The sequence below is a fragment of the Eretmochelys imbricata genome, chromosome 8 (assembly GCF_965152235.1).
Source record: "Eretmochelys imbricata isolate rEreImb1 chromosome 8, rEreImb1.hap1, whole genome shotgun sequence".
NCBI classification, from domain to species: domain Eukaryota; kingdom Metazoa; phylum Chordata; order Testudines; family Cheloniidae; genus Eretmochelys; species Eretmochelys imbricata.
In genome coordinates, this window is record NC_135579.1 from 95,675,648 (window position 1) to 95,693,946 (window position 18,299).

The window sequence follows — 18,299 nt, forward strand, 5'->3', positions numbered from 1 at the left end:
GTATTGGGGTTTTCCCACTGCTCTGCTGCTAACCCTCTGTGACCTTGGGCAAATCACTTCACCTCTCCTGTTTTCCCTTCCTCCCTTGATCTGTCTCATCTGTTTAGACTGTAAGTTCTTTGGGACAGGGATTTTAAATTATTATGTGTTTCTACCACCAAAGAGGCCTTGATCCTAGCATTTCTAGGTGCTACTGTATAAAAACAAATAATAACTGCACGTATCTGTATCCTGGCTGATAGAAGATGGAGTAATAAGGGAAATGGAGTAGTGGTTGGCTGACAACACACAGGACAGAAATATAACTTGAGATCTCATATACTGTTAAGTATAAAGAGACTAGGAAGGATCTGGGGGGCTGAAATTCTAAAACCTTTGGCATGAGGCTTAGAAGCAGTTCAAAACAACTAATTAAATTCTGGTCTGCTTAATCAGAGGTATTGAACACCAGTCAGAAGAAATTATTCCAGCATTTTGTATGGTGCTGTTTGAAGCCACACTTGGCATCTCATTCTCACTTCTCATCTTCTTATGAGGAAAGGAAAAGAACATACGTAGAGAATAGCGAGTGTACAGCAGATGGTGACCAGAATGATTCAGGGACTTGAGGAACTAGTTGAAATGATAGGGGTGTTCTTTGGAAAAGAAGACACATCATTTACAATACATGCAACGTAATGTTCTGAATGAAAAATTCTGCAAGACTACCTGAGCTCTTGCAAAGACGAAGAGTTTGTGAACTAAAATAGGATCCTAAATAAACATGAGCTCCTATATATAATATATTCTAAATGATTGTTGTGAAGGCCAAGTGTATAAAAGGGTTCAAAAAAGAACTAGATAAGGTCATGGAGGATAGGTCCAACAATGGCAATTAGCCAGGATGGGCAGGGTGCAAAACCGTGCTCTGAAGTGTCCTAGCCTCTGTTTGCCAGAAGCTGGGAATGGGCAACAGGGGATGGATCACTTTATGATTACCTGTTCTGTTCACTCCCTCTGGGGCACCTGGCACTGGCCACTGTCGGAAGACAGGATACTGGGCTAGATGGACCTTTGGTCTGACCCAGTATGGCCGTTCTTATGTTCTTTATATGTAATACAGTGTTTCCCAAACTTGGGACACCGCTTGTTCAGGGAAAGCCCCTGGCGGGCCCACCTGGTTTGTTTACCTGCCCCGTCCACAGGTTCGGCCGATCACAGCTCCCACTGGCCGCGGTTCGCTGTGCCCGGCCAATGGGGGCTGCGGGAAGTGGCATGGGCCGAGGGATGTACTGGCTGCCGCTTCCCACAGTCCCCATTGGCTGGGCACAGCGAAACACAGCCAGTGGGAGCCGCGATCGGCCGAACCTGCGAACGTGGCCGGTAAACAAACTGGCCGGGCCCCCCAGGGGCTTTCCCTGAACAAGTGGCATCCCAAGTTTGGGAAACACTGATGTAACAGATTATAGGCTACAACTGATTTATGTAACATAGTGGTGGTATGTAACAGAGAGGAGTAGTTCCTTTCACAACCACATATTTTGGAGAGTGGGGTGGGAGGAGGTATTGTTTCATGGTCTCTGTGTATATAATGTCTTCTGCAGTTTCCACAGTATGCATCCGATGAAGTGAGCTGTAGCTCACGAAAGCTTATGCTCAAATAAATTGGTTAGTCTCTAAGGTGCCACAAGTACTCTTTTTCTTTTTACATATTTTCTGATGCTCCCTCACTACAAAGTTGCCTTTATATGATGCCTTTCTGTGGCTGGCCCTTTAAATCTGGCTGAGCCAAACAGCTACAACCCTAACCTTTTGGGCCAAAATCATTGGAAACAGTGAAGATGGTAACATGAAGATAACATACAATGAATGCTGGGACATAAGTGGTCGACGTGTAGGAAAAAAAATCAATATGGCTCACATCAGTAGGGTTAAAGTGTGGACAAAGGATCTTAGTGAAAAGAAAGGCCTAAAAGAGGTTAAAATCTATAGCTGTGGACAAATGCTTTATAATTGGAAAATTATACCTCCTGAGGTAGATATGGAATTATATAATGAAACTGAAAGAAGAAAAGAAGTGTTAAATGTGCAGGAAGAGTGGGAGAAGCATTGTGTATTCCTACACTCAGAATCAAGAAAGCTGTAAGGCTATCAAAGTTTGTAGCCGTTTTGATGGCTGAACTGGCAGGGATAATGCTTACATTAAATTGGGTCAGAGATGTACACCCAACTGCCATGGTCATCTTGGCAATCAGTACTGCCAATCAGAAATAGTCCTTCAGATAGCAGAAATGATACACTTAGTGCAATATTACTGTTAACAACAGAATTGACACAGTTGGGTATAATCATAGTACAGTGGAACTTCAGAGTTACAGACACCAGACTTATGAACAGACCAGTCAAAAAGTTTACTACGCAGAAGAAAGTTCAAAGCTGCATTAAGTCAATGGTCAGTTGTAAACTTTTGAAAGAACAACCATAACATTTTGTCCAGTTACCAACATTTCAGAGTTACAAACAAGCTCCATTCGGAGGGTCGACTGTAACAGCACACGTAGGGGTAGTAGGCAATGAGCCAGCAGACAAAGCGGCAAAAAATGCTGTTAAAAAGGAGCAAGCTGATTTAGAGATTCCCTTTAAATAAAGTGGAGTTTCAAAATCTAATTAAAAATGAGTTAACAGAGGAATGGCAGGAAACACAGGCAAAAGAAACAAAGGGGAAACGATTCCGTGAAACATGCCCAAGAGTGGAAAATGCTGAGATACTCCAAGACCCTGAGAGAAAGCATGAAGTGACTCTATTTGGCATTTGAAATGGCCATTGTGGCTTAAATAGTAATTTGTTTCCAATAAACAAAGGCAAAAGTGGATTATGTGGGAGGTGCAAGGTCCAGGAAATGGTTGATCATCTCATTTGGGTGTGCAAAGCATTTACCATTGAAAGGGGGTATTTATAAGAAAAACTTAGAAGCCTTCCGGTATCAAAATTTCTCTGCAATGCCTAGTAAGAGCATCAGGAAAATGGGGCCCTATAAAAAAAAGCAATAATGAAATTCTTCAAGAACATTGGGAAAGGTGACATATTTTAATTCTTGAATTGTGCTTAGCTGCCATGGACTCAGCTAGGGAGTCTGCTGTGCCATGAAACACAAGAAGTAGAAGCTACAATCCTAGAGTGGCCATTTTGCAACTGGGAGCCGCTGCTGCTTGTGTGTTCTTCTCTTTCTCTCAGGCAAGTACACTGAATTCCAGTCTTGCTTTTGCCCTTCTTATTCGTAAGGCAATGGCACATTCTCAAAGCGTTCTCAACTCTTTTAAAAGGAGGGAAGAGAAACGTGCGCAACATGGCAGCAGGTTCAAGAGAGGCAGTTGAAACCAAGAGCAGTGGACTTCAGAGAAAAGCAGCTAAAATGATTAGAGCATTTTTAAGCAGTCCTGTTGCTTTCATTATTTAAAACCAAGCAAGGCCCTAGAAAATACCCAACAAGGAGAAACCTGTGCTAGGGAAATAACTTAATTGAGCTTTTTCTAGATTCACCAGAGCTTGATTGTACATGAGACAATTGATACAGGCTTACATGACCATGCTAGATACACTTGCTGGTCTTCAGTCTTTGATTTCCTGTTTAAACTTTATAGAGCTACCGAAGTAAGTTTCATATCTATGGTAAAATGTTATTTCAATTAGTCGCCTTCCAATCTTTATTGGCAGTTGTGTCCAGAATTCTGGTTTATAAACTAATGTGATCATTAGGCTGCAGAAGTGGGAAAACTAAGGGAGGAGTGAGGAGTGGGCGGCTGCCTTCCGCACTAGATGAAATCATAGCGATCATCAGGGACAGCCCAATGAAAAGCATGCTGCAGTAATCCACTATGGGGTGACAAAGGTGTGGCTAATCAAGGCAAAGTTTCTGTCTGACACCTTCTAGCCAAGCACAGCTGAAATGACATAGCTAGCTGTACTTCCAGAAGCAACCCAGCATTGGATAAAACCTCAGCATTGGAATCGTTAGAAATAAACAGCAGGCACACACTTGAAGATACATTACTTCTGTCATTGCCTCTTTGCCCCAAGCAGCCAATATTATTCCTGTTTGTATCCCAGCTGAACTTCAGCCAGCTAGTTCCCATCTGTAACCCAGTTTTGCTAGACACTGGGATAGTGTTCAGGTCCAATGAAGCAGCAATGTAGAGATGACTGTACCTGCTGTATCTTCTGATGGCAAATCATCTCGCTATTCTGTCCAGTGAAAAAGAAAATGGGAGCGTACTCAAGGGCAACTTAATCTGTCCTTGCGGACCTGCCTCTCAATCTATTCCAGGATCCAGAGGCTTGTCAGCAATACCTCACAGCTGACAGCATCAAGGGCAGCTGATGAATCTGAAAAATTCAGTGTGGAAATGTTATATGTGCCATCACCAGGAGATCAGTGAAGGTTTCGTATCACACCAAAAACAGGTGGAAAAGGCGCAAGGAAATCCAAGTCCAGTTTTTGTCTATGTTGCTTCACCATCTTCTTGGTACCTTTTCCCCCCAAAAAAGATTGTCAGCAGCAAGCAGTGGGGCTGTTTTGGTTTGTTTGTTTGAGCACGGGAAAAACTAGTCTTTTGTTGAAGGGCTCCTAGCACCTGGTCCTTCTACGGGGAGGTGTTGAGGCTCTCCACCTACAATGTCTCTCCCGAGATCCGCAGGGTGTGTCTCAATCACCAGTCGAAACCAGAAGCTCCCCTATCACCTCAAGAACAGTAATCAAAACTGGATGACAGACGGCTACTCCACCACAAACAGATCTGCTCATCCGGTACCAGTCGGAACTATCTGATCACCCTGTAGCTGAGCGAAGGCAGCCTGGATTCACCAGGCTGTCCACTCCTAGGCACAGTTCGGCTGGACTGTCCTTTGGGGGAACATGTTTGAAAAGACCCAGCAGCAGCAGCCTTGTGGGGAGGGATAGCGCAGCGGTGTGAGCATTGGCCTGCTAAACCCAGGGTTGTGAGTTCAATCCCTGAGGGGGCCATTTAGGTATCTGGGGCAAAAATTTGGGATTGGTCCTGCTTTGAGCAGGGGGTTGGACTAGATGACCTCCTGAGGTCCTGTCCAACCCTGATATTCTGTGATTACACAGCACTGTAGAATAAGAAGAGGGAGTTTAGTGAGGCAGAACCTGAGCCAACCAATCAGATTGCTAGGATGCCTATTACTCACTGATAAAGAGTTAAATTATAAGACTCCATTCAGGAAAGCAAAGTATAAAGAAAGCCTGCACGCTTATGGCTAAAGATTCTGATGGACCACATTGCACTAGAGCTGTTCTCAAATCAAAATTCAGCAGAAAAGTGAGAATCTGTTACTCTATTGAAACAACATATTATTGTGTCAGGTAAAATGATTTAGCTTTGCTCCAGTCACTTCTTACATGGACACCACCACCGGAGGAGGTTTGTAGCTTTACTGAATGCCTTAAACCAGCCAGGAGCGGCAGGTCTCATGTAAAATAGTGTTGACTTTAGTGGTGTTTTGTGAAATTAGATTTCAAATTAAAGCAAAGATCTATTTAATTTTTTTTAAAAGCTTCCAGGGGCATTTACAGTTTTTGTTACTTTAACCAGATCATAGCACATTATAGAGAGATTTTTTTTAAAAATATTGCTATTCAAAATGTTTGAGGCCCTGATCTTTCAAGTACTGACATGCACAAACAATCCCATTTGTTCCAATGGAACTACTGCAATTACTCCTGCATGTAAGTATTTGCAGGATTGGGGCCTGGGTTATTGCCTACCTTGCAGAAGTTTTGTGAGACTTGATGATGCTGAGTTTGCAAGAGCAATGGGACTGCTCATGTGCATAAAGTTATTAAAGTGTGTAAGTGTTTTCAGGGTTAGGGCCAATGTTTGTAAAGTGCAAATGATAATTGTTAATATTTTATTCTGAAAAATTCTTTAACCAGCTTGAAGTGCTATAGACTTTGAAAGCAAGTTTCTGGCTCTTGTTTGGAGAATGAGGTTAGAACAACAACATCAAGGTAGAGGCAAAGTCTGAAAAAGGGTCTCTTTCCAGCCTTTTCCTTATTTTTAGTGCTGATCCAACATCTGTTCCCGTGGAAACTGTAACTATAAGCCAGTAGCTGAGAGCAGCAGTTCTTGTTAGTTTCAGTTGCTGGCTTTCAGTTCCTGTTTATGCCCAGATTTCCATAGAAATGGCCATTGGAAGGTGAAGACAAGGAAAGGTAAGGATTATAAAATACAGCTTTTGAAAGCTTGATCTTGAGAGAAGAATGCTTGGTACAAGGATTATAACTGTGGTTAGAATCAGGACTCCCGAATGCTATTGCTGACTCTGTAACAGACTTGTTGCTTGACCTTGGTCAAGCCACTTAAGCTGAGTTTGTCTCAGATTCTCCAGCGGTACAATGAATCAAATACTTAAACCTAACTCCTGGCAGTGTTCTGAAACGTATTGAAGGCTTGGAGTTCCATAGCAAGAGCTGCTATAGAACTGCAAAGGATTATTTCCATTGCTTCAAGTTGTTCTACAGAAACGGTGTGAGGAAAACTGCTGCTAGACGGTGGGCAACCAGCAGCAGAGAAGGAAATGCTAGGGTTCAGCTCCTGGCTGCCTGCTGAGATCTGCACGTCCTACTTTCAAAATTCAGCCACTGGCTTTCAGTGGAAGTTGTGCTTAGAGGTTGCAGGATCAAGCCATTTACAAACCCAAAGGGTTTAAAATAATACCTAACCTCAGTGGAAAAGCCCAAAAATGTATCTAATCCTACTGATCCAGGACTGTTCCCTAGAGTGGTTTTCTAGTCTGTTGTCTAAATGAAATATTAAGTTTTGCATTAAACTGGGTGAATGTGCTAAGTTAAGGGAGGACTTGCTGGCTGAATTGTGACCTGGTGGTTGTCTGGATACATGCACAGCCTGACTTCTGACTAGCCAATTAGATTTCTTCTGCTGCCAGGCTGTGAAGTCCCCATTTTCATTAAACCCCCTCTAAAGCATGGAACTGCCCTGCCCTCAATAAGTGATCTGGTTATTATTAGATTGCTCAGTTTGAACAAATTTGGTGAATGTTTTAATAGCTTTGGAGATAATAAAAGACAGTCTAAAATGTGCTTCATAGCATATAACAAATGCCAGTGTGGCGGAGGGCTCTATGTCAGCTGGCATGACATGTCATGAAGTAGGATCTGGCTAGTGCAGCTTTGGGGGACTGGAAATGGAACAGGGCAAGGCCAGGGAAGACCAGGATGAAACTATTTGTGCTGAATGTCGGTTACCAGTGCTCTCTGGGACATTCTACACATAAAACTACATTTAGGTAGCTTTTGATCGGAGCATTTGCAGGTGACCTGGGTCGAACTTGCAAATATAACAAACTTAAAATATAAATTAATATTTTTCACAGTTCATCCCTTTCCCCATTTTTGAAGATGTTTAGTGGAGATGAAGGTTGGCTCCCTCCCAGCCCAGCATGCCCCTACTTGGGCTTGCAGTGAAGTCAGAATGCTGAATCTATCACATCATTCTAATTCCCCTGGTAGCCAAGTGATGTCACAAACATCGGCCTCTGATTCACTGCAGCATCCACCAGCAGAAGTTGGGCAGTCAGGGAAAAAGCAGAACATTCTACAACAGAAGTCTGCAAAAATGGCAAAGAAATGGGGCAGAGGGTAACGGGCTCAAGCATTTAGCCTGAAGACACGATCTTTTTGTTGAAGTTTTCCCCAGTGTGATGTCACTTTAAATTTAAAAAAAAAGCTAGTTTCTAAAGAGAGAGCCCCCCACTTTGAGTAACCCTGGTTCAGAAACAGGATCTGTTGTCCCACCCTGCCACTGCTGCTGTTCTTGTTTGCTTCAACTGACATTCCTAACGTGGGTGGGGAAACTGTCCACTCTCTGCATGATGTCAGTATCCCTCTGTCCTGCAGGCAAGTGCCAGGGGCTAAAGTAAGGAGGAGGATCTACTCTGATAAAAGCAAGAGAGAGATCTCACTCCTCCTTGCCCTGACATGGAGGAGTCCCTCACAGTCCTCCCTCCTCTGTGGTTGGCACTGAGAGCTCCCACTCCTGTTTCCATCTACTTTAATAGTATTTGTAGGGAATAAATAGATACTGGCGCTCTCCACCTGGAGCTTCCTACATGCACTTAAAAAAACCAGAAACCCTCCTTTCCTCTTCACCGGCTACCTACACTGTCTGCTGAGCCTCTGGAGTCAAGCCATCCCTGGAAGGATGACCATTGGAAGGGGCTGAGTGCAAATGACTGGCATCAGAAGTCAGTAGTGCATACTGAAAGCCATCTCCGTCTACCAGCTGTGCTCCCAAAGTATATGCCAACACTTGCCATGAAATACTGCTCCATACTTGCCAGGCTTTTGTTTTTGGTGGTGGGGCAAAGGGTACTGTTTTATTTTTAGAATGAATTATTACTAGCATTAGTATCCCTTATTTAAGTAACATTGCAGGAATTACACATGTATTCTGTGAGGGTGAAGAAATGTTCTTCTTGGGAAGTAGCTGAATTTGTCCAAATGTGCCTCACAAACATAGCTAATCCCCACCCAAAGGGCACAACTAGCCCATATTCTAATAATAATCTTGCAAGTAAAGGGCAGGGAAGAGATGGTTACAACTTGGCTGACAAGTGAGTGATAGATAAGAGAGCTAACCTTTGTGTTTTACAAACCAAAGATTTAAGGAAGTTCACACTAACAATTGTAGCAGCCTAATTTGATTACTGCTGGCTGGCTCAGAGAAACCCGATTTACTCCTGATACAAAAAATGGCTAGAAACCCTTTTATATTCTATGTAGAGCGTGTCTCCCCCTCCCCTGCTCCATGCCCCCCCCTCTTCTCTCCCACACAGTCACACACGCAAATCTTATTTAAAACTTAAGAGTTTCCACAGTAGACTGCTCAGCAGCCCCCTTGAATGTTACCTTTCCAAATAAATCTCAGTGACCCCGCAGTGAACAGATTAAGTCAAGGGGCGTACACAGCGTTTAGGGCTTTCGCATTTTTTGGGAGACCATTGCATTCATGGGCACACATTACTCCAAAAAAAAAAAAAAAAAAAGCCACCTAGAGTCTCCTTTCCAGACAGGCACATAGACACCGCTCTTTCCTGGCGTGGAAAAGTCCCTTTTAAAAAATGCACATTAGCACAACGGCAGTGATATTTAATGGTCTGGTGTGGTATTTTAGCTTAGATTAACCGGGAGGCTGAGTTTCCCTACTTCCACTGTGTTTTCCCCGGGACACTGACCTAGCCTCTAATTGTTTGGTGATAGGCATGTAAGGGGGAGGGGCGTTACTTGTTTATTGGAACAGCGCAGTTAAAAAAAATCAACCAAGGCGAACAGTTTCAAGGCTCCCCTTAGGATATATCCAAACAGGCAGCCAATCGGCGCGTACACGGCTTTTTCAGCTTGTCTCTTTTAAAGGGACAGTACCAACCAGCTTATATCACCTTTAAAGAGAAACAGACATGAAGGAATGGGCTGGAAACACCGCCTCTCCCGCCCCCCTCCTCCCAATCAAGAGTTTTTAACTTCACACTGGAGAGAGAGGCATGAATTGCAAATTCTGGCCTGTGGCTCTGTCGGTTAAGACAGGCTCCAGCCAGGCTCCTCGCCTGGGTCACGGAGCTCGAACCCTCGTCAATTTCCTCCCTCATCCTGGACTTTCAAGTTTGCCTTGTTTAAAAAGCAGGCGCCTGCCCCACGCCCCCAGTCACTTCCGATGGCTCCGGCGCTGCGCCAGGCTCCCCCCTGTCCCCGGCGTGAGGCGCTCCGAGTCCTCGCCTGCCAACGGCAGGGCAATTCGGACGCGGGGTGGCATGGTCCCCCGAGACAGCTTGGGCTGGGTGCCTAGGAGCACCCAGCGCTTCCCCACGAGGGGAAATAGCCTCAAGAAAAAAAGTGAGCAGCGGGCGGGGGTGAGGCACGGGGGTACACGGGGGGTACGGGTAGACTGGGGGCAGCTGAGGGTAAAGGGATTTAAGAGCAAGGCGGGGGAGGGGTGGAAAAGGGCGGCTGGGGAGGGTGGCTGCTGGGGGTCTTGGGACTAGAGGAGGGTAGGGGAACGGAGCGTTAGGGCGAGGGAGCTAGCGGGGGTGGCTCACAGGGGTGGAGAGGGAGGTGGGGTGTGAAAGAGGGGAAGGGCGGGTGGATGGGGGGATTAGGGGGCAGGGCACGTGGGAGATAGGTGGGAACACTGGGAGGGAAGAGGAAGCCAGAGGGTAAGTAAGGGAGGTAGGCAGGACCAGCACACCCCCAGGCCTCCAGCAGCAGGAGAAGCCCCACACCCCATGGGGCCCTTTACGAGGCAGGCTGAAGGCGGCCGCCTCCGCCTACCGCGGAATAGCCCAGCTCTCGCATTTAGCTCCGTATTACCTTAACATGCCGCTTGGGGGCGGGGCGGCCCCGCCCCCCGCCGGTCGCCGATTGGCCGGGGCGTGTATCAATTGTGGAACGTTGACGCCCGCCGCGTTCCATCCCAGGGTAGCCACGTTCGGTTGAGCTCGGAGTAGCCGTGGTGGTAGCGGCAGCCGGGGAAGGAGCTGGGGCAGGAGCGGTTCCAGGGTGATGGGGGCCAGGCTGGGGCTGGGGCTTTGACAGCTGGAGCCGGAGCGAGCCAGCGGGGAGGCAGCCAAGGCCGGGGCGAGCCAGAGCGAGAGGATCGGGGCTGGGAGACCAAGCGGCACCGAAGAGACCCAGGCAGCGGCGGCAGAGCCAGTGGCGGCTTCGCCTCCTCCTTACTGCGGACCATGTTCGCCAAAGGCAAAGGCTCGGCGGTGCCCTCGGACGGGCAGGCTCGAGAAAAGTAAGCAGGGCTTGCGGCGCTGGGGGAGCCCCGATGTTGGAGCGGGCTTCGGGGAGCTGGAGGTTCGGATTTGGCTGGAGGCTCCGCTCTCACGGGGTCTCCCTTAGGGCATTTTTCAGACTTGGCTGCTGCTCTGTCCGGGGCGGGGGGACGGGGACGGACGGGACGACGGGGACGTGCTGCTTCCACCGCGTCCTTTTGTCTGACCCTGTCTGTCCGTCCATGCAAGTGTAAGGGGCGAGGGGCTTTGTTTGGGCACGATCACTTGCTCCCACCTCTGTGCCCCGTCTGGCCCCCTGGCTTAGTGCTGGCTGCTGGAGTTTGTAAGCTGGGGCAGGCAGAGGAGGTTGGGGCAAAGGGACTGGAGACGAAGCATTCTGTCCTCCCGCCCCCTCCCTATATCCTTATACCCTCAGCTTTCCTCATGCACTTCCAGGGTTGAACCAACCTTTCCCCCCCCTTTTGTGTGTGTGGAGTTGCTGGGGCTCTGGCTTGCCCGCGGCTGGCTCAGTGACTGGGGATGCTGGCTGCATGCTGGATTGTGCATGTGCCTTGAGAAGTAATTTTGTTTCCTGCACGAAAGTAGGGTCAACTTTTGGGGCGGGAGGGGGGTAGAGGAAGGGGCAGTTTCCATCGCTCCCACTCTGGGGGTGGTGGTGGGGCCTTTCCTGCCATAGGTTTTGGCATGCATCTCCCAGGAGAGGAGGCACTGTTTTGTCGGAGTGGGACGGTTTCGTGAAGTATTTCCCAGTGTAATGGTGTCTCTCTCTTTCTGTACTTTTACAGGTTAGCTTTATACGTCTATGAATATCTGCTGCATGTAGGAGCGCAGAAATCAGCACAGACCTTTTTATCAGAGGTAAGTGTCTCTATTTATTTTTGACCCCCCCCCCCTCCCCTGATAGCCTTTGTTTTCAGAAGCAGCCACTGTGGCCTCCATTTTGAATTTTTATCACCTTTTGCCATTTATTGCTAGTTGGCCTCAGAGCCTCCTGGCTATTTGGAGGAGCGTCCTCTCTCCTCTCGCTCCGCCTCATCTAACCGATTTGCACGCTTTCTTGTTTGTAGATCCGATGGGAAAAAAATATCACACTAGGAGAGCCTCCTGGGTTTCTACATTCATGGTGGTGGTAAGTGTGCATTCCTAGTTCCCCCTGAAAAAAATAAAAGAAAAATGTTTGATCTTAACCCGTCTGTAAGAAGAAAAAAAATAGCCTAGGTAAAAGTTTTGGCTTGATCCATGTCTCATTTGATAAATAAATGCTGTGTAGTAACAGGGTATGGTGGTGAACTGTGGCCTTTTACTAAGGGATAAATTTTTTTTTTTCCTTTGGCATGAGTAGAAACTTGTCCTTTGTTATAAGGAAGAAGGGGAGAACTTCCTGTTGGTTTCTTTCTTCTTCTCGCTGGGTAGTCAGGGTATCAAAATAAATGCTTGCTTGTCCCTCTGCATCATTCTAAAGCAAGGGCAGAAAGGATCTCTTGCTTTCTTTGAGATGGTGATTCAGGATGACTTGATCTTTTGGGGGCTCTTTTTGGGTGAGGGGAGGAGATGCCATTTTCCATTCAGTGCCGACTGGTGGAAATAACAGTTAGACAGACCCAATAAGAGGTTTGTTTTTGTGGCTTATCTTTGGCAAAGGTGTTTTGTTGTGGCAAACTTGCAGGGCTCCTAAGTTTCTGGAGAATCTACTGTTCTGCCCTGAGAAGCAAGGGAAGACTAATTGCGTCCATGAATTACTGTCAATGGATTTCAAATGCCTTTTCATTTAAAGTTTGCAGTAGCGTTGTGAGCATGCGGCAGGTGTGTTGTTTTTTTGTTTGTTTGGTTTTTTAAATAAAAAACCAAACAAACATACTGGCTAGACTGAGAGAGATTTTGGTCATATTGCCAAAATTCAGGAAAACCAGGCATACACGCCTCCCAGTTTTCCAGAGCAGACACTTTGCATTTGGGAGTGGCTGAGACTGGAGCCACTGTGAGTTCCCCTGCAGCCAGTCATGGAGAATGTTGTATTAGCTGAGAAAACCAGTTCCTAATTGCATTTGCCAACTTAGTGCAGGATGCTTATGACATACAAAGCATATAGCGTAGACTCGTCTCGGAAGATCAGATCTGTGGTATTACTGGACGTGTGGAGGGAATCGGGTTATGTTGCATACATAGGCAGTCTAACTTCTGCCCCTGCCTGCATGTTGGGTAACATGGTTAAAGAGGAAGGGTTCGGGGAACATGGTATAGAATGAAGGCTTTTGGATCCTGCAAAACGGGATTCTCTCTGCCTGCTGCCATATATATGCTAATACTGTCACTGGATTGCCATCCAGTCAACTTCAGGCTCTCAAGTGGCAAGATGCTGCCCTGCAATCAGTGCAGGTCAACAAGAAGTAATGAGTCAGTACCTACATGCTATGCTGAGTGGGGCTCTCTGTATCTGAGGGAGAGTAGTCTAGGGGCGCTTTGAGATGTTCTTAACTAGAAATCCTGTGCGCAGTCAACACCAAAGCGATCAAAGAGAGTTTTATGTATGGCTTCCCATGCCAAAGTGAAATTTCTGTGTTTGGGTTGTACTCATTGTGGGAATACTTCCTACATGTGAGAAACGTTATTTCGAGGTTCAGTAGATTAACACTGGAACTTGAAGCTCCAGACTGGATTCTTGTAAAGGGTTGCTCAAAATTTTAAGTGTAGAAAGGAGGTTTGAACAAGCTGAAACAGCTGGCTACTGGAACACCTTTTGGGGGTAGGGGAGAAGAGGCATCCTGAGATGACAATGTTGATAACCTCTTAAGTTGAGGTTTTAGAAGTCCATGAATTACCTTTCTTCATTTCAGCAGATTGCCAGCTCACTGTAACTGTTACCAGGACTAATTTTGTCTCTTAAAATGTTTAAGGTGACCCAGTTTGAAATGCTTTTATTTGGAGTTGTTGCTAGAAGGTTTGAATGGAATGAAATGGGATGCATGATTCTGATGGACTTTAAATGTTCTCGACTACAGGCCAATTGAGGTGGAAAGCTGTTTACCTTTACTGAACTGTTGGCACAGTTTGTACTATGGCCCTGTACATTTGCTGTTTAGTATATAGGTAATAATTAGTAACTGGATCCTGTTTTGCTTTTTCTGCCATGCAGTGTATTTTGGGACCTTTACTGTGCAGCTCCTGAAAGGCGAGATACTTGTGAACATTCAAGTGAAGCAAAAGCCTTTCATGATTACGTGAGTAACCAATTTTTAATCCTTGTTGTAATTAGAGGGTCAGATAGCTTGATCCTCTTCAACACACCAAAAGCAAACTTAGCCAACTGGCCGTACTTTTTTTTTTTTTAAATCACGAGTGTTCTGACTTGGTTGAACAGTATTCCATAATGTTGCAATTATGTAAATTAGTTCAGATGTTTATCTTGAGTGCTTAAAGGTATTCCGACTATTGGTGGAATTAAGTAGTTTTGTATAACAATGGACACCAAAGCATTACTGTAGCTGTGCTTTGGGGGAGCACTACTGAGATTTCTTATGTTGAGGACATCTCCTTTACCTTTTTCTGTGCAACAAAAAGGCTGGTATGTAATCTATGGATCTGAAAAGGGGGAAATCTTCAAAGTGCAGTTTCTTTGGGGGGGGGGGGGCATGGACTCTCCACTCATTGCAGACAAAGTGCACTTAGGGCTACTAGGAAGCTTGCGCTGGACGTCCAATAATCCTGTCTCAAAAATATCAATATAAAGGTACTTCATTTCATTAAGACTGCATTGCAGTCTTTTTCTTTAACCCGTTTTTGTTGAAGGTCCGGTTTTTAAGGGCTGTGGAGTGTCTGGAAGAGAGAAATTATTTGAAAATAATTTAGGTATTGGTTGGGAGTGAACAGGTTGGACAGGCTATATTCTGGGATTGGATGTGAAGCAGTAACTGTTTGTTCTTCAGATTTATGTCCAGGGGATCCCAGGTAAATAACAGATGTGCATAATAAGGGTATCGGCAGCTGGCTTTTTTTTTTTTTTTTTCGGTAATACAGGGCAAAATGCTTCCTGAGCAACTCCATGACTAGAAGTCACAGGGCTGCTGTTGCTTGAGGCTTTGCAGCCTTCTGAAACTGTTGGTGGACATGTTAGGCTGACTGTTCTGTGTACTCCTAGGCAAACTTTGCAAATTGTCAGTCTCTGGGATGGAATTGTTCTAAAGACCCTGGCTTGCTCGCAGTGGTGATTTCAGAGTGGAAGGATTTTAAGATGCTTGATAAGAGCAGACTTTGTTCTTTTTGGATCAGGTCATATCAGCATGGCCTCCAAGGTACACATTTAAAACTGCAGTAGCCAGATAATCTTGCTGGTGCTCTGAGTGTTTTATGAAACAATTTGGCACTTAAATCAGACTTGACTAGTGGGAATCTTCCTCTGTCATCAGTGTCACTTCTACCATGACCTCTTCCAGGGCGGAATCCAGGGTAATAAAGGGTGGAGCTGTGGAGGGGGGAAATGCTCCTGTGCAGACGAGATGCTCAATTAAGACTCTAGCATTCACATGAACTTGAACATAAGTTGTTAGGATAGTGACCGTGGAATGTGAACTGAGGAATTGATGCAAGCTTGGGCTAGGTTGCTACAGGAAAATGTCAGTGAGCTTCATTTTACTATCAGCAACAGCAGCCCTCTTCTTCCTGTCCAGCTCATAGTATCTTCAGGAGAAAATGGTACAGAACCTTTTCCTTTCCTGTTGTTACTGCCGTGAACCTGCCTGTGCATCTGCCAGTCTCCTTTCGAACATATGTAAGGTTTTGTCCTGTAAATATGACGCAGTGGATGAGTTCCAGACCACACTAAAGACCTCCCAACTGCTCCATCCGTTGCCTGGTGAGGCATTTGTTGCTGGGGTGGCAAAGCATGAAAGCTCATGGGATATAAATAGTGAAGTGCAGTTTGAAAATATTTGCTGTGAATGTGTTAAAGGTGGTGTTTCCATCAAGCTAGCACATGTTTTCAGAACCGGTTAAAAAATAAATGTCTCAATAGTGGTTCAGGATGCAGAAGTAGAATTCCCCCTTGATATAAGCCAATCGGGAATTGCTGAGCTGTCCCCTAGAGAAATACAAGGGGAAACCGGCAGAAATTGCTCTGATTTCCTTGGGTCTGTGTGTTCTACTGTGATTTTTCCTCTCTTCCTTGGAATTTTGTTTTGTGACTTGCTGACCATTGGTGAATACTCTTGTATCACATGTGCCATTCTGTATGCACTGCAGATTTCAGAATATTTCAAATGATGTGGCAAGGTCCTTCATGTATTGGTTTTTTAGATAGATTGAATTAAAAGCTTAGACTTCATAATCAAGAGTATGAGATACAAAGTGACTGACTACTTGCCAGCAGACCTTTCCTATTAAGGCTAACTTTGATAACTCAAGTTCCTGAAAACTCTGCTGGAGATTGCAGCTGTGTCCTAGTGGACAGTTATTCTTTAAGCATCTCTTCTGTAATTTTCAGTTTCCTGAATGTGTTAAGACTCCATGATTGGCACAGCAGGCCAGATTTTTTTTGGGGTGGGTCTTACGTGCACAACAAAAGGTGTGCTTGATGGTATTCACAGCCAAGATATAGCAATGCTAGCAGCAGTCTTACAATAGTGTCTGAGGATTTAGTGTATTTAGAGAAATTAATCTTTTTTAGCTTGGTAATAATTCTAACAATAGGCATGAGTGCATTAGAGTCACAGACTTCTTTAATACATGTTGCTTTAAGCTTACAGCAAATAGACACAATCCTGATTGTTTTTTGATTCTCAGTATAATACAGTTTCATAACAGCCCTAATACTTTACCTTTTTAGTTTTATTATGAAGACTCATAAGAAGATTTGCTTTCTCCCCATTCCTCTCCCTTCTCTTAGTTACAGTTTTATTCTCATCATCCTCTCATTGGCCTTAAAGTGGTTGATTACGTTTCTGCTTCACGTTGTTGCTTACTGCAGATGCTTAAGGGTTTTTTCCTCAAGAATCAATGTTTTCACAGCAGGAGAATGTAGTGTACTTTACAGGGTGAGGAAACTACCTGTATAAAACTTAAATATTGACCAAAGAAAGAGAGCAAACGATAACCTTTTTATGTGAATAGGAACCCGTTTCTCTGAGAGACAGGTACATGGCCCATGGCTCTTGTGTGAGCGCTCTGAAAATGCAGAGAGACATAGCACGTTCATGGGGCAGTGATGCTAGATTCTCCTTTAATGGCAACACCAAAGCTGTCTCTTGTTGACGCACTGGTCTTTTCCATTGGGAGTTCTGTTGTAGGGTGGTGTTCGTGCCAGTCTTTGTTTATGTAATATGTGGAAGGATGAGGAGGCAGAGGATATTCTTGTTTGGGGAGGTGGAGTTGGGGGAAAATTTATCCCCTCAGGGTTACTAAGGAGCGCCAAAGTCTAAATGGAGGCTCTTGTCACCTTCTGAACTTCCTCTTAAATTACTGTTCCAAAGCAGAACATCTGTTGCTGAAGCTGAAAGGAGTGTTGAAAATGTGTGAAGAACTGCCTGCAAATCTTGCATGACCTAAAGTTATGGGGCTGCTCAGTGGTTCGAACCAGGGTTTGATTCCTTATCCCTTGCTCATTGAGTGTGAAGGGGCTGGCAGTACTGTTCCTGTGCGGTTTGCAAATCATGAACAGAGTGGCCAGATAACTAATAGTGTGTGTTGGATGTGGTAAAAATAACCCATTATACAGCATGTCACAGATTTGTAGAACATTGTTTAATCATCACCAATTACAGAACTTGGTTTTTGGAGGTTGCACATGTCTGCAAAGCATAAAACGACATTTATTTACCAATAGACTTTGCAGTTGCTCCGATATACACTTGTGGACTACTCTCAACTTTCACCTTTGTGTAAATGGAGCACTGTAAAATAATCAGCTCTAGATGTTTTGGTCTTAAAACCGCTCATGCCTGGTGCCTAGCACAGAAATCATACACCACTTTGAAATACACTTCAAACTTGGAAAGTTTCCCTTCCATGCTGCTTTCCCATTGTTTACCTTGGAGGTGTGGTCATTTGGCCACATGAAGAGGCATCTCTCAAGATCAGCTGGCTTAGGGAACACACGCTTTGGAGTAAGAGCAGCAGCATGCTTCATTAGCAGAGCGTTAAGTGTGGTATTTGCATGCTGTGTAATTTCCATTTCACTTCCCAATATAACCTTATGAAAACTAATAGTAGCAGCAGGAGAAATTACCAATTTCCCCCATCACATTTTAATATTTAAATAAAAATCACTCTTTCACTTCAGTCTCTCATGACTTTTCATGACATCTTGATTAACCCAGGTCCTCACCTGGTTAGGAAATGCTGTTTCCACAGAGTTTGAGCTCTTAGCTTAGTTTGAAAGATGCTGTGCTTCGGATGAGATGCTGTGCCATAATACCTGGTAGTGGGAGCGTAATGTATAAGAGCAGGATTGTGTTAGGGGTCATTATTCTATCCAGACCAAGCCAAACACTGAGTG

At 45.0% G+C, this 18,299-nt stretch overlaps 1 protein-coding gene across 6 annotated transcripts in view; it reads left to right on the forward strand.

Annotated features, from left to right (window-relative positions):
- Positions 1-10,237: 10,237 nt before the first annotated feature.
- The window catches only part of SSBP3 (single stranded DNA binding protein 3), a 140,071-nt gene continuing 132,009 nt past the window's right edge, over positions 10,238-18,299 (forward strand). For 2 of the 6 annotated variants that reach the window (XM_077825138.1, XM_077825140.1), the window contains exons 1-4: positions 10,243-10,812; positions 11,599-11,671; positions 11,881-11,942; positions 13,947-14,031. In XM_077825138.1, coding sequence (XP_077681264.1) covers positions 10,757-10,812; positions 11,599-11,671; positions 11,881-11,942; positions 13,947-14,031 — 276 coding nt within the window. In that variant the 5' untranslated portion in view covers positions 10,243-10,756. Of the gene's footprint in view, positions 10,813-11,598; positions 11,672-11,880; positions 11,943-13,946; positions 14,032-18,299 lie in introns of all 6 variants that reach the window. The other 4 variants (XM_077825139.1, XM_077825137.1, XM_077825135.1 and 1 more) reach the window with 4 other exon arrangements.